Here is a 16384-nt window from a genome sequence, read left to right as displayed (position 1 = left end):
AAACAGAAAAAGAGAGAAGAAGAGAAGAAGGAAAAAAAAAAAAAAAAAACCACACACCAAAGAGCAGGGGTCTATGAGCGCCAATACCGAACGCCAATACCAAACTCCATTACCTCCCCATACTGGCCGGGGGGAGTGTGGGAAAGGCATATTGCAACCACGGCTCCCATATTTTAAAAAATTTACGTTGAGAGTCGTTGCATATACTTGACATCTGTTCGTTGAGCATCATAGTAGTCATACAATCCCGCACCCCCTAGCTGATACATTTTGACATAGCATACAAATACTAAACATGGGATCAATTAGCTAGGAATGTCTCAAAATAGTCTGAAGTGTAACGTAAATAATATCTACAACAATACATATGGATATCTGAGGATTTTTTTTAAGAAGATGTAAACAAAACTTGATGCTTATCTGTGTAATGCTCTTAGGAACCAGGGGCGGGCTGACCATTTGGGAACTCGGGCACTGACTGAGGGCCCGGGGTCAGTAGGGGGCAACATGAGATGCCCCTGGTACTTTTCATAGGCTTTTTTGGGTGTGGTTTGAGTGTGAGAGAGGACACAGGGGCCCCATGATCCCCTACTGCCCGGGGGCACCAGGAGTTGTCAGTCCACCCCTGTTAGGAACCAACAATAAGTAAATTTCTTCTGCTTGCATATTGTACTAGTGTGTTTTTCTTTGTATCTTATGTTTCGTAGATCTTAGACTGTTTGACATTTCCTTTCTAAATGAGAACAAGGTCCTGCCCCCATGGTGTGTCTATCTAGCCTGGTCACTTTGTGCTGTGTTTAGCGTGGGATTTGGAATAGTAACAGTGGTGATTGGAATCAGGTACATTGCTACACCTTCTTGTGAATAATTCATTTAACAGCAGATTTTGTTGTCCCAGTGATTTTGTTCATTTTTAAAACTGACAGCCGATACCAATTCCTGAAAATAATCAATAAATATTGTACATTTGCAACAGCTTTCAATATTAAAACACAATATGCAAATACAGACTTAAATACATACTGTATATGCACTAATTTATTTGCAAAAATATTTCTAATTTTATCACTGAACTGCCAGTTTTGTGAATCAAATTCTTGTTAAGCTGGCCACAGATGGAACATTTTTTTTCTTTTTTTTACTGATTATCCAGGGAGCTGATCAAAAAAACAAACAAATTCCTCTATCCACACAAAGTATAAAGGAATCCTTCCCGCTGTGTTGTTGTCTTCTGATAAAGGGGACTCCTCAGCATTGTTTAGGCTACATGCACTGTTCAAATGGAAAATTTCCAACTTTCCTTTTCGAGAAAAGCAGATTGTTAGACTGACTTCTCTCTAGCTGGAATGGCCATAGGTTGACTGCTGAACCAGTCATATTTTGATCCTTCCATGGCAGCTGTATTGGCTTTATAATCAAAGGCATGTGACACCACTATTGAAAGCTGTAGCTCTTCACACATTCTTATGTTATCTCTCCAGCCTGTCATTAGGTAAAAGCTGGGTATACACTAGTAGAATTTTTGATCATTATCATTTGTAAGCTCTAAGGCAGTGGTTCTCAACCTTCCTAATGCCGTGACCCTTTAATACAGTTCCTCATGTTGTGGTGACCCCCAACCATAAAATTATTTACCCAGTAATTATAATTCATGAGTGTCGTTTTACCTCCAATACTGCTGCTTTCAACACAGCAGCTGCTTTCTACACAGTAGCTGCTCTTTACACATCGGAAATATGTGTTTTCTGATGGTCTTAGGGGACCCCTGTGAAAGGGTTATTCGACCCCCAAAGGGGTCGCAACTCACAGGTTGAGAACCACTTTTCTAAGGAGCAGGGCCCTCTGATCCGCTGCATAAACTGTTGGTGCTATATAAATCCTGTATTATATTAATAATTTGACAACAGTGACAAGAGAATTTTAAGGAACAAGATGGAAACTTTTTTGAGCATGTACACTTTCCTAATAGTATATGTGGTTTTCGTTTGGTAAAGTCCAATCATTCCAATATCAAATATTAAAAGCAAATAAAATCTGAGTGAAATTCGAATGTTCCAAGAATTTTGTACAAAATTTTCTGAGAATTTTCATTCAAGATCCTACTAGTGTATGCCCAGCTTTTAAATGGCACCAAGCCCATTCTCACAGCTTTAACATTTTTTGTTTCACATTACTAACTAACTACAAACAAGGCAAGCTCTGCATCAGAATATATTGAATTATCAACAAAAAATAAAACTCTAATTATAAATGTATTTTTTATTTTCAGATTCAGCATTACTAAGTGTGTTCTCTGGCTGCATGCAGTTTTTTTCTCTATGATCTACTGCATTTTTATTTTGCAACCCTTTTTGGTAAGATGTTTAAGATGCCTTTTATATTTTTATAGAAATAGCAAAGGAATATCATATACTTAACTTTATTATTTATAGTGGAAACCACTTTGTAAACAAAATTTACAGTTCATCCTCATTTATTGATTTACTGCATGGCTGTTCACAAGATAAATAGTTGCCACTAGCCAGTGGCAGCCTTATAAGAGAGCAAAAATGGGTCTTAAAATGAGCCTGGGAGCATGTCTCTATGGGTGAAAAGTCAGTGGGAAGAACAGTACCTCAAATGGACCAACACCAGGGGTGGACTGACAACTCATGGGGCCCCCGGGCAATAGGGGATCATGGGGCCCCCGGGCAATAGGGGATCATGGGGCCCCTGTGTCCTTGCCCAAACTCAAAAAAGCCTATGAAAAAGGTACCAGGGGCATCTCATGGGGCCCCCTACTAACCCCGGGCCCTCGGGCAGTGCCCGAGTTTCCAAATGGTCAGTCCGCCCCGACCAACACTTTTCTGTATTGAGTTAGGACCATAACTTTCACCTCTCTCCATCATTGCCACATAGGGAAGACAACCCTGTTGATATGTATCACACTGTACCCAAATCTAATAACAGACGGACCATGTTTTAATTTGGATAGCATGAGCAAAGATGAAAACCTCTTATGATTTTATTACTGTGTGAGTACTGAGATTTGCCCTCATTTCTTGTTCTGATGACCACTTTTCAGGGACAGCAATAAAATCATGAAAGAGATTTTATGGGGTTGATTTACTCAAGGCAAATAGACTGTGCATTCTGCAAGTGCAGTTGCACTCATTTTCCACAGAGTTTAGTGAATGTTGCAAAGCTCTGTTGATTTCCACTATCCAATCATGTGAAAGCAAAATGCTGTTTTTTTATTTTCCTTGCACCTGATTTGATATGATTTACAAAATTATGCTTTACCACCTTTACATTTACTGAGGAAAAATAATGCAACTGCACTTGCAGAGTGCAGAGTCTGTTTTCATTTAGTAAATCCACCATTTTGGCTTTTCCATTATTAAACAAAGGTTTTTCTGAAGTTTAATCTATAAACATTCACAAGACATGTTTACTAAATCCCACAAGGGTATTGGAGAATAAATGAGAAGCTCACACCAGACAAGGTTTAACATATGAAGGGTATATACAGTATGTATTAGTTTAACCACTAGCCTACAGGGCACTTATACCTCCTTCCTGCCCTGGCCAGTTTCCAGCTTTCAGCGCTGTCGCAGTTTGAATGAAAATTGCGCGGTCATACAACATTGTACCCAAATGAAATTTTTATCATTTTTTGTGACAGAGCTTTATTTTGGTGGTATTTAATCACCTCTGGGATCAACTGGGATTTTTTATTTTTTCTTAAACAAACCAAAAACCACTGAAAAGTTTGAAAAAAAAAATTTTTTTCTTAGTTTTTGTTATAAAATTTTGTAAATAAGTGATTTTTCTCCTTCACTGATGTACGCTAATGAGGCTGCACTGATGGGCACTGATAGGCTGCACTGATGGACACTGATAGGTGGCAGTGATGGCCACTGATGAGGAAGCACTGGTAGGTGGCACTGATGGGCATTGACAGGCATCACTGATGGGCACTGAAAGGCAGCACTGATACATGGCACTGATAGGCAGCACTGACTGGCACTAATAGGCAGCACTGACTGGCACTAATAGGCAGCACTGACTGGCACTGTTAGGCAGCACTGATGCACACTGATAGGCAGCACTGATAGGCAGCACTGACTGGCACTGATAGGTGGCACCGATTGGCAGCACTGATAGGTGGCAGTAATTGGCATTGATAGGTGGCACTGACTGGCACTGATGGGTGACACTGAAAGGCAGCTCAGGTGGGCACTGATATGTGGCATTGATGTGCACTGGTAGGCACTGATATGTGGCACTGATGGGCACTGGCACGAGGCACTGATAGTTGGCACTGCTGGGGCTACACTGATCATCAGTGCCCTGATGATCAGTGTACATGTCCCCTCCGCGGAAAGCTGATTAACGGCTCGGCTCTCCTCTCCTCTGTCAGTGTGACAGCTCGAGAGGAGAGAAATGCCGATAACCGGCATTTCCCTGTTTACATGTGATCAGCTGTGATTGGACACAGCTGATCACATGACCGAGCTGACATCTTTGGCTCTTTCCGTGATCGGTGATCCGAGGGACACAGCGCAACCGCCACTCGCAGTGCATGCGCAGTGAGAATGGGAGGACGTTATATGATGTCCTCCCAGAATGAGAGAACCACCTTGCACCCGTCATATTACTATATGGCGGGCGGGAGGTGGTTAATGATAGTTGGGGAAGGACATGGACATAAACTAGGTTGAACTGTATTTTATTTTATTCCAATTAAAGTTAATTAATTATGCTGTTACACCTTGTTCTTTTTAGTGTATTTTAGTACATGTAAACCCTAAATGCATAACATTTCATTTGCTCTATCATAAACAGTTCATTCTCTGTCTTTATGCATGCTCTCAAGCAATGGTCCACACCATCAACCTCAGGCCTGGTTCCCTGATAGTGACAACAGTAAAGGGACAGACTGAGGGAGAGTTATTTTAAATGCATTGTCATACAATGTACCACCCAAGCCTTGAGATCTTTAGCTGTTTGTTAGAACAGACATTGTGCACATTTAGTTTACAACTGATAATGAGATCTGACAGCACAGTGCAGACAGGATTCATTATGATGAACATAACTCAACAGCCTCCTCCCTAACATTAAACAGAGGTGGAATGTTAGGTATAATTGTTAAGCAGAACTGCAAGTAAAAAGGTACATAGTTACATATTTGGTAAGGTTGAATAAAGACACCAGTCCATCCAGCTCAACCGTGTATGCGGGTGGGTGGGTGTTCATATTAAAAAAATAATATCTCTGTACACTGTGTTCACAAAAAAGCCCATCCAAGTGTTTTTTTAAACTATCAATACTTCTCGCTGACACCACTGATTGTGGAAGTGAGTTCCACATCCTTACCACCCTGACAGTGACAAACCCCCTACGTAGTTTAAGGTTATACTGTTTCTCCTCCAATTTCATTGAGTGGCCCCTTGTCTTGTTATACTTCCTGAGTATATTCTTTATACTAGAATCACCATTAAGATATTTGCATATGGCTATCATATCTCCTCGTAAGCGTCTCTTTCCCAGGGAGAATAAGTTTAATGTTTGTAGTCAATCTTATAACTGAGGTCCTCCAGTCCCCTCATTAGTTTTGTTGCTCTTCTCTGGACTCTCTCCAGTTCCAGCACATCCTCCCTGAGGTGACCAGAACTGGATGGCATACTCCAAATGTGGCCAAACCAAAGTTTTATAAAATGGCAGGATTATAGTTTTATCTCTTGAGTAAATACCCTTTTTTATGCATGGCAATAGTCTGCTAGCTTTGCTTGCTGCAGCTTGGCATTGCATGCCATTGCTGAGTCTGTCATTTACTTGGACCCCCAGATCTTTTTCCATCCTGGATTCCCCCAGAGGTTCTCCCCCTATCAAGTAACTTGTGTTCATATTTTTAGCCCTTAAGTGCATTACTTTACATTTTACAACATTAAATTTCATTTGCCATGTAGTTGCCCACCCCTTTATTTTACTGAGGTCTTCAGTAATTTTAAATATTTTTTAAAGTTAAGCTATGTGAGTTGGAACATGTAACAAATATAAAGTAGGTATTATTCCTTGTTGGCTGCAAAAGTGAAAATACACTTTCAGTACTATCAAGCTGTGAGATGTTCACTTTGTAAGCTTAGTATACTATATAGCATTGAATTACAGTAATATCAGCAATTTTCACAATTGTTGCTACTTTAACAGGCTAAAATAACAATGGCAGCATATACGAGTATTTACAATTCATTTCTGCTCATACACTGTACATATAAGGTATACAAAATAATAAAAGGAAGAAAGCGCCACTTTAACAACAAACTATGTGTCAGCCGCAATTCCCACCAAAAAAATTAATTTGGCAAATTGAACAATTATATCATAAGGGTATGCGCTACTAATAAATTAGTATTACCACATCTACTAATTGGACATCATTATTCATCGCTCCCATAGCACAAGCGCTATTGCTAGTTTATAATTTGACCAGCAAATAGCTCTGGTGAGTTCATTCAATCATTTTAGGTGGTGGATGTTTCACAGTGTTATGAAGTCACTGAAGATAATTATTTTTGGACACTAATAGATATATTTATATATTGTTTTTGGACACTATATTTATTTTACACACTATATGGATTTTGGATATTTTATTTATTTATTTTTTTGGTCACTTTATATATGGTGATAGATATATTTATATAATTTATTAGTAGCGCATACCCTTATGATATAACTGTACATATAAGGGCTTGATGAATTTTATTGCAGTATATGGCTGCACGCATATTCAGCTTGATTAACTTAACCAAGCAGAAACTTTGTGTGTCTGTTAAACAGAAGTGTGGGACATAAAAAAAAACAAAACATACATACTCACCTATATGGCTGCAGCATTGGTCTGATGCAGCAGTTGTCCCCTGCTGGCTCTAAGACCAAGAACTGAGTGATCACATGACCGTTGATTGCTCAGTTCTTGAGCTTCAGTGAGAAGAGAGCGGTGATTGTCAGTCATCAGCTCTCTGCTCTGCCTCTCCAGCACTCACTGGAGCTCCAGGCTGTTAAGGGGGTGGGAGTTGCTGGCTCAGTCTCTCATCAGTGCACTGAGAGGCTGAACCAGCTGCCGGTCAGACATCTGGGTGCATCCTGACCTTAATGTCCAGACCTTCCAGAGCCTGGATTGGCTCTGTGATGTCAGCCAACATCAGGCTTTAGCCTGCTGTTGGCTGAATCTGGGTTAAAGGAGTGCAGAAATATGTGCACTCTTGTGGCCCAGAAGAGAAGTAGAACCATACTTTTCTTTTAAAGCAAATTGAAAAATAACAGACATACTGGCTTTGGTGAGCTGCAATCAAATCCATGTGTGTTTTTGGGTTTAATACCACTCTAAGTTTCTGGATTAGATATTAGATTATGTGTTAGTTTAAAGAGTGTCTGAATCAGAAAAGTATACCTGGAGGTGTAAATGTGACATTTGGACTTCCAGGGTAACCTGATAAACTAACTTGGGAGCTTTTACAAGTGGAGAGATGATCAGGATCAGAACAAGCTTAAAGTGTCATATTGCCCAAGTGACCAGAAAATACCCTGGAATTTTCCAGGAATACTTGGGGTTCATGGACTAGCGAAGGAGCCGCTCAGCCTTCTTTTCCATTGATTAGGATTGCAGGGCTAAAACGTTAATGCGTGAATATAAATATTTTTTACTTTAGTTCCTAAACACTAGGTTTTTTTTTTCAGATTTTACTTATAGCAGTCTTTGTAGCATGGAGGAAGAAAGAAAGACCTGACTTTTTTGTTGAAGCATTAAGTGAAGATGTAAAGTATATTGCTGGCGAACAGTACTTGCAGTTACCACATCTAACAACTCCATCTTCTCAGACTAGTCATGATACATCAAACTTTGAAAAGGTATGGAAATAAAATAGTGGGAATCTATTGTTAAGTGATGGTAAGAAAAGTAATATATTTCACCTCTGTTAAATGTATATTAAATTCTAAATTCAGAGAACATTTTAGAACATTCATTTATAGTTATTCAATATATAAAAGTTGTAAATGGGGGGACTAGGTGTAAACTTTAACAAATGTATAAATGATTGATGTAAATAACCTAACATTTTGAACAGTAATTTAAATTTAATTGTATACTTTAAACAGATCCTTGCTGCCCGGAAGAGAGCTCGGTACCTAAGGTTGGCACGGCCACCCACTCGGCCTCAGCTAAGAATAGTCAGAGACAAGGTCAGAAGGAAGACAGTTATAAAAAAAATATTTAGGTAAAAATACCGTGTCAAAGCTGCTCCATATATGTAACAATTTTTTTTTTTTTTAAATATTGCGAAGCAAGAAAAATAGGAAGGAAAAAGTACAAATTCTCTCCTTTCCATACATAATAGTGATTGCACAATAACATTTGTCACACTAGTATTTTAAGTGCTCACAAAAGATTTCCAGGTTTCTGTTATCTATTTTTGTAAACAATTGATTAATTTTTTTGTGTTTTTATACCAAAATACACAAATTATGAAGCTGGAATTCTACAACTTGTACAGCATTTTCAATATGAAAACATGGAGGGATACACCATTATAACACATTCATGGTACATAAGTAGATACAGTACTTTTCTGGTGCTTTGCCTAAAATTATCAGCAAAATTCAAATCCTTTCTGCTGAATTATGCATGCAGAGGAAAAAATGGGGGCTTAGGGCATACAAAGTTTTATGAAGCTTGTTTACTGGAAACCTAAGGAAATGGGCTGTAAAATTAATTAGCTAAATTATTCTCCCAACATGCATCTGGAATGCAAAAAGTTTCTTAGGATGCTTCTAAACAGGAAGTGTTATTATCCAATTTTATCTTTATCTTGTATTGTATTTGTGCTTTGCCATGGAGCCATCTATGGGACATAGCATGTTTACTTTTGGTCCACTTTAATTAACACATCTAATTTTTTTATATTATATCCCACTCAAAAGATTTTCTAGGTAACATAGTACATATGTAAACAAAGATGCAGCGCTAAAATAACTAATAAAGTGAAATATGTGCAAGCGCCAGTAGGCGTAGATGTGTAAACAAAGTGAATCGTCCAGATATGAGGAATAAATAGTGGCAACAATAATAAATACAAATATAGTCATGTGACTTGGGTGGTAACTAAGAGTCCAAGAAGGCAGTAATTTATTTGCGTGAGTTCCGTGACTAGATAACTGGAAATTGGTAATTTGAATGCACTAACCAGAAGCGCAATCTTAATGCGCATTTGTGTAAAAGGTTATCCCGTCATGGTCATCTGGATGTGGATAGGACCAAAGGCAATCATCTGACACACGTCAGCATACAGGGTGATTAGCAGAACTCTCGCACACTCTCCAGGGACATCTCCTCAGATATAAGTGACCAATGGATGGGGACACAGAAGGCGTTTGCAGAAATCAACCTTAAAGGGCTCATTGAATGACAAGCCAGAAAAGATACTTGATTGTGCAGTGTTTTATTAAAATATAGTTGAATAGTAGGTAGATACAGAAATGCACTCACATCTGGCAATCTAAGGAAATCCAAGAAATCCAAGATGGCCACCGGCCTTCCTGACAGCCTTGACGGCGCGAGGTACACAGCTAGGCTCCTCCCTGGTACTGGTATTCTTGGCAGCCTAATGAAAAATTATAATACAGCATAAATGTTGTTGATGGATCAACTAATAAAAAACATACATTAATGACACTAGTCAGTTAGAGTAGATCTCTCCTAACAAGTATTATTAAAAGAGTGAAAACCCTGTGAGCATATTATGCATTACAGATAACCTACTGTATCCTGGATTAAAAATATGCCAGCATAAAAAGTACCTGTACATTGATTAAAATGTTTTAATTGTGTATGTTACATTGTAAAAAATGTAAGACTACTTTCATGTTCTTTATGGTTTATGTCTTTTAGGGAGCTTACAGCATACATCGTTATGACTTCTGTATTTGTGTTCATAACATTTGGGAAGTATTCAAACAATGAATATCTTTCAAACCAAGCAGTAAGAAATGAATTTATAAGGTAAGTAAATGTAAATTGTAGACCTAGAAAATGTTGAACAATTACATAACAGCATAATATGCATAGCACCTATTTCAGTAAATAGTTACTTAGAAATAAGAAACCATGTTCTTGTAAATATTTTCTTGGGGACCTGGGAGAAGACCTTTTAAAATTGCGTGTCTCCCAAGTTTCCTGGGTGAACGACAGCTATGCATTTGGTAACTATTCAGCTATGGTTAGGCACTCAAATCTCTGTCCTCTAGGGCTACTGTGCATAGAGGAAGAGTTAGGCCAAATACTGAGATGATGCTATAAATCCAACCACTACTTCCATTACTATGGAATCCTAGTGGCAGCCATCTTTAACCATTTGACGCCCAGCCAATAGCCATATGGCGTCCTGAAAAATATACTAGCTTTCCGGGAGGCCGCCATATGGCGTCCTCCCGCACATGCGCAGTTCAAGCTCTTGCAGAGCCGCACAGCGGCGCGATCTGTCACCGGCCGTGTACCTCGGACACGGCCGATGACAGATCTGAGTACCGGCCCCCGTTGCTGGTACCATGTGACCTGCTATGACCAATCACAGCAGGTCACATGACAGTTGTATACAATGGATGGCTTCATTCATGCCATCCATTGTATACTAGTGTCTAGCTGTGAATGGTCACAGCTAATCACATGCACATGTCATGTGATTAGCTGTGGCCAAACCACAGCCAAGCACAAAAAAAAAAAAAAAACCCTGAATGAATCGATGTCATTCAGGTAAATGCTTGCTTAATGCAAAGTAATTCTTTGCTAAAAGCAAATTGTGTAAAAGAAAAAAATAATGATCACTTCCCCAAAGTAGTACAATGTTACTATGGTAACATTGTACTACTTTGGACATAGTGAAATATGAAAACAAAATCTTAAAAAAAAGAAAAAAAAGTAATAAAAAATTTAAAATATTAAAAAATAAATATATATATATTTTTTTTTTTCATACTGTCACCAGTCAGTGTCCCTGATCACCGCCATGCCAGTTATATGATGACGCTGTACTGCACTGGTGACTGTATGTAAAAAAAAAATAGTGAAAATAATTTTTTTAATTTTTTCATTTTCCGAAAAATCATGACAAAAAAAATACAACTTCAAAAAACTCGTCTTGCCTCTTATGAAGTTCGTCAGACTGTCTACTTTGCAAAAAGGGGTCATTTGGGGATATCTGTACTATTCTGACATTCTTGGACCTCAAGAAATTAGATTGGCTGTCAGTACTTCAGGATTGATCAATATTCAGATCTATACCATAGTTTATGAACTCTATAACTTTCCTACAAACTAAAAAATACATCCTAATTTGGGTTATTTTCACCAAAGACATGTAGCAGAATACATCTCGGCCTAAATTTATGAAGAACAATTATTTATTTGCAAACTTTTATAACAGAAACAAAAAAAACGTGTTTTTTTTATAAAATATTCGGTATTTTTTTGTTATTTAGCAAAAAATAAAAACCCCAGCGATGATTAAATACCACCAAAAGAAAGCTCTAGTTGTGTGAAGAAAATGATAAAATTTTAGTTTGGGTACAATGTTGTATGACCGCGCAATTGTCATTCAAAGTGTGAGAGCGCTGAAACCTGAAAAATGGCCTGGGCAGGAAGATGTAAAATTGCCCGATATTGAATTGGTTAAAAAGTCCAACATCCAAAATTGATTTTCCATTTCACTTTCATGTCAAGTGTTTTATTTGAAATACAACACTATTTACCACTCCTCCTTTCTTTAAAATGAAACAATCTGTATTCGTAATTTGAACATATCTATATCTAGGTTGAAGTAAAGGGAAAACCAAAACTCCATTTTACTGCCTGTATTCTTCTTATAAAAAACATGTGTAGGATAGGGTAGGGTTTGGGTGCTAAAAAAGATATATAGATATGTAAAAACAAAACAGTGATATTTGGGTACCATGTTTTTACAATCCAGCTGTAAAAATAGGAATGGCAATCATTGTAGAGACAAATTTGGTGTGTGATATGGAACTGTGTAATAGAATGGAATCCCAATTCCTGGCAGTTATTGTAATATAAGGCATGAGAATTGTCATGCTGATGTCATTTTGTACTGTCAGGAGTTAAGCTGGCAATACATTGGTAGAATTTAATTTGAAAACTTTCGCTTTAAGAGTTAGATTTTATAATCATTAGTGGGGCCACATTAATGGTCATTTTCGCCTCCCCAGTAACAAAAAAAATTTGAAGAAACAGGATGGAAAATTTTTCTTTCACGAGCAAATATCTAAGAGTGAGTGTATTTTTCGTTAGGGAAAGTCCATTCATGCCACAATCATATGTTAAAAGAAAACTTTTTAAAATATTTTCAAATGACATTTAGATTGTCATGGAATGTACTGATGAAAATTCTCACACAGATGTTATTATTATTATACAGGATTTAAATAGCGCTAACAGTTTGCTCAGCGCTTTACAATATAAAAGGAGACATTACAGCAACAATACAGTTCAATACAAGAGGGTTAGGAGGGCCCTGCTCCTAGGAGCTTACAATCTAAGAGGCAGGGGCTAGTGGTACAAAAGGTAATAACTGTGTTCATACAAATGTTTTACTTATACTAGTAATGCTATAGGATACTAGATAAAAATGTTGATAAGAATATCAAGTATAAAAAAAAATTGTAAAATGTGTATGATTTTCCTAAATTTAAATTATTAAATTTAAAAAAAGTTTTTTTTTTTTTAATTTAATAATTTAAATAGTACTTATTTTACGGATCTATAGAGATGATAAGACTGGTCATTTTCCTTTCCCTTTGTATCTTCTGGCTCACTTGGCCCAATAATCCATTACCATGAATTAATTGTAAATTATTTGATTAAAAAAGTAGTAAAGATAGTCTTGCTGGTCCTTTACAAAAAGATCAGGCTAAATCTAAAAGCAATCCTGACATTTTAATATAACTAATCTGTTATGTGCTTGAATATAATAATAAAAACAAATGATGCTATCCCAGGTTTCGGAGCCAGTCTACTTGTTATTTCATACACCCCATCTTGTGTAAGGTTAATAATAATGTCCGGTAACTAATGAAAGTTTGAATCTGACTGGCTGAAATAATTTTTGTTGTGCTTTATAAAAAAAAAGGGTTAGGATTTAATATATTTATTTGTTGACTTACTCATAAAGATTTTGACTTTTGTTTCAACTCAGAAATCCTGTACAATTATTTAATGAAATCAAAACAGAAGATCAGTGGTGGAACTGGAGCTTTAATGTATTATTTGACCGTCTATATTGGAATAGTTCACAGAATGAAATATATTCAAAAAGAGAGGTAAAATAGTCATTAGCCTTCAACAGTCTTGCAAGGTTTATCCATATAATTGTACACAAATGCGTCAAACTAAATAGGTGATCAAATATAATTATAAAAGGGGTATATCTTTTCTGCCTGGTTTTATCATGTTTGTGATAAAGGGATGTTAGGCATTTACTGCAATAGCGTCTGCTAGACAGAATGGATTACATTGGTTTAACACAGATGAGATGTTTCCCACTTCTGCAATTTCTTGTGATAGAAAACTGACTTATGTTAAAGTGTATTTCCAGCCAAAAATGTGATTTTAGTTAGAGTGGGAAAGGGTTAGAACTTCTGTTAGGTTTCTTCCTTTATCTAGGGCTTCTTTAGAAAAATGTAACCCTACTTCTTGCCTTGCCGACAGTATTTTACCAGAAAGGAAGTGATGGGAACTCATGAACAGTAACACAGACAGAAATAATAAAACTATTTCTAAAAGTATTCTATAGCGCCATCAATTTACGCAGTGCATACATTCATACATACACATACTAGGGCAAAATAAAGTGTTAATAAACCCACAGCAGTAAAAATTATTATTATTACATCGAGTTTATATAGCGCCAAAGGGTTTGCTCAGCGCTGTACAATAGGGGGGACAATACATGGCACAAAAATCAGCCTGTATATGTAGTAAAGCATGCTTGTTATACTCACTGTGGAACCTAAGGGGTTAATCCTCCACATTGTGTAAAAAGGATGTTTAATCCTGACTTCTCTGATCCTCCCCTTCTTCCAGTGTCTCCTAAATATCTCCTGATAGAACAGAGGCTCGGGGGCAAGCTGCACATACTCAATGTGGTGTGTATTGCTAGAGATTTTTTTTTTTCTTGGGAGAGTGCATGTGATCAGCACAGAGCCAATCAGCACTCTCCAGACAAAGGTCAGGGGTCCTACAGCTTCCTACAGGAGAATGAAAACTCCTCCTACAAGCTTTAACCAGTGCTCTGCTGGGCACTGATAGAAGTCACAAGACTACTATATACTGCTGTTGAAAAAAGGCATTTAGCAGTTTATATTTACTAAAATAATTGCATTTCTATGTTGTGTGTACTGTGGGAATCCAGATAGAGTAAATTGAGGGTCCTGGGTTTAGTAACACTTTAACCTACCAGCATGTCTTTGGAGTGTGGGAAGAAACCGGAGTACCTACCTCCCTGGCGGTATTCCCGAGTGTAGCTCGGGGTAAAGTTTCAGTACCACAAGCGGTAACCCCGAGCTACACTCGGGCTTACCTAGCGGCGCTGCTCCGGGATCTGTTCTTCACTTACCTTGTCCTGCGCTCCCGCGATGTCCCTCTTGCAGTGTCCCCTGTAATGTCCTCCGGCGGATGCCGGCATCTGTCTTCTGGGTTCCGTCCCCTGCGAGCGTCGGGACGTACGGGGGACGGAACGGCGGTAAATTTGAAAATGACAAAAAGTGACATTAACTAAAATCACTAAAATCACATAGTAAAACATTACTGTATCAAACCATTTCACATACATTTTGTCCCGAGTGCTTTGTCCTGTGCCCTGCCTGCATTTTTACCGTTCTTTCTGCCTGGAAACTGAGGAACATCCATGGCGTCCAAAAAGCGTCCCTTTAGGTCAAAAGCGGTTTTAGACCGGCTAGACAACATCAATAGTAAATTGAGTGATAATTGAATTGAGTGATAATGATTTGTGGGGGAAATTCGTCAGACACTAAAAACGATTTTGCGACTTTGCTCAGTGATGTGCGAACTTGGCGCTATATTTCAAATTTCAGTGTTTTTGGTTTGATTATATTATTGAATTAAATGTATTATTATTATTTTTTATGATTATTTATTAAATTATAATTTATGATTTCGTGTTTCAAGTTTTATCCTACCCGGGATGTTTACTAGACTCTTGTTCGGACAGATTTCAGTGAGTTATTCCTAAAAATTACAGGCCTACAATAAAAAAAATACATATTTCCATGCAAAAAAATGTACCGCTTTGAGCACAGAAATATGTACATAATCAGACCACTAGGGAGGTTAAGAAGCAGGCAGTTGGAGTTTCAGAGTTAAAATATATCTATACACAATTTTTGTTAGCTATGAACAGCATAGGGAATGGTTAAAACTCCTGTCAGTATTTTTGGGGGTAGACTTTCACTTCCTGACCTTGAGACACAACAGGAAGAGAGAAAATCTCTCCTCATATGAACATAGCGAAAAGGTTCTCTATGCCCAAAAAAAAATTCACTGCAAGCAACTACGTTTGTAAAAACTCTAAAATGTTTGTTGCTATTTTATCTTTCTACAATTTGCCTGATGAGCAAGTTCACTATCCTTTTAATAAAACCAGTTCAGTACCATACATATACTAGATTTTATCCTGGCAACACCAAGCACGTACTAGCAACTTCTCATGCTCAGAATGAGGCTTAAGAAATCTGTAGCCCTACTTGAAAAGGGCAAGTGTGGGAATTAATATTGCATATGGTTGTTCCATTGGTACTTGTCAAAAGGTAGCGGTTGATTTACTAAAGGCAAACAGAATGTTGACTTTGCAAGGGAAATTTCCACAGAGCTTGGTGAATGAGATAAAATTTTACTTTGCAAGGAATATCCAATGACATGCAAGGAAAATTTAAAAAAAAACACAGCTTTTTTTGCTTGCACATGATTTGATGATGGATTTCTGCAGAGTTTTATCTCATTCATTAAGCTCTTGGGAAAATTCCCATGTGCATTGCAACTTCCCTTGCAAAGTGAACAGTCTATTTGCCTTTGGTAAATCCTTTCCACTGTGCCCATAGTACAGTCCTTAGGACAGCACATCACATAGTGGATCTGGGGTTTAGGTTGAGGTTTCAGCAGCACTCAGCGACCTTATTTTTTTATAAACTTTTTTCATACAGGAGTTTTTATTATTAGAAAATTGAACACTATACATAGAAATAACTAAATGTATTATGCCCAATCATCTTGTTTTGTGTCTGCTGGATTTTTAAAATGTATTTGTTTGTC

The 16384-nt window shown here is 37.6% G+C and overlaps 1 protein-coding gene across 1 annotated transcript in view; it reads left to right on the top strand.

The window, feature by feature from the left end:
• Window positions 1-16384, top strand: part of PKD1L1 (polycystin 1 like 1, transient receptor potential channel interacting) — a gene marked incomplete at its 5' end in the record, with an annotated part of 209426 nt that overhangs the window by 148129 nt on the left and 44913 nt on the right. The window contains 6 exon segments of the mRNA XM_089669435.1: window positions 708-840; window positions 2270-2354; window positions 7729-7899; window positions 8149-8267; window positions 9938-10048; window positions 13254-13377. Of these exon segments, the coding sequence (XP_089525561.1) occupies window positions 708-840; window positions 2270-2354; window positions 7729-7899; window positions 8149-8267; window positions 9938-10048; window positions 13254-13377 (743 nt within the window).

The sequence above is a fragment of the Staurois parvus genome, unplaced genomic scaffold (assembly GCF_062004578.1).
Source record: "Staurois parvus isolate SC_StPar_1 unplaced genomic scaffold, SC_StPar_1.0 ptg000077l, whole genome shotgun sequence".
NCBI classification, from domain to species: Eukaryota; Metazoa; Chordata; class Amphibia; order Anura; family Ranidae; genus Staurois; species Staurois parvus.
This window is presented reverse-complemented; position numbering and strand designations above follow the sequence as displayed.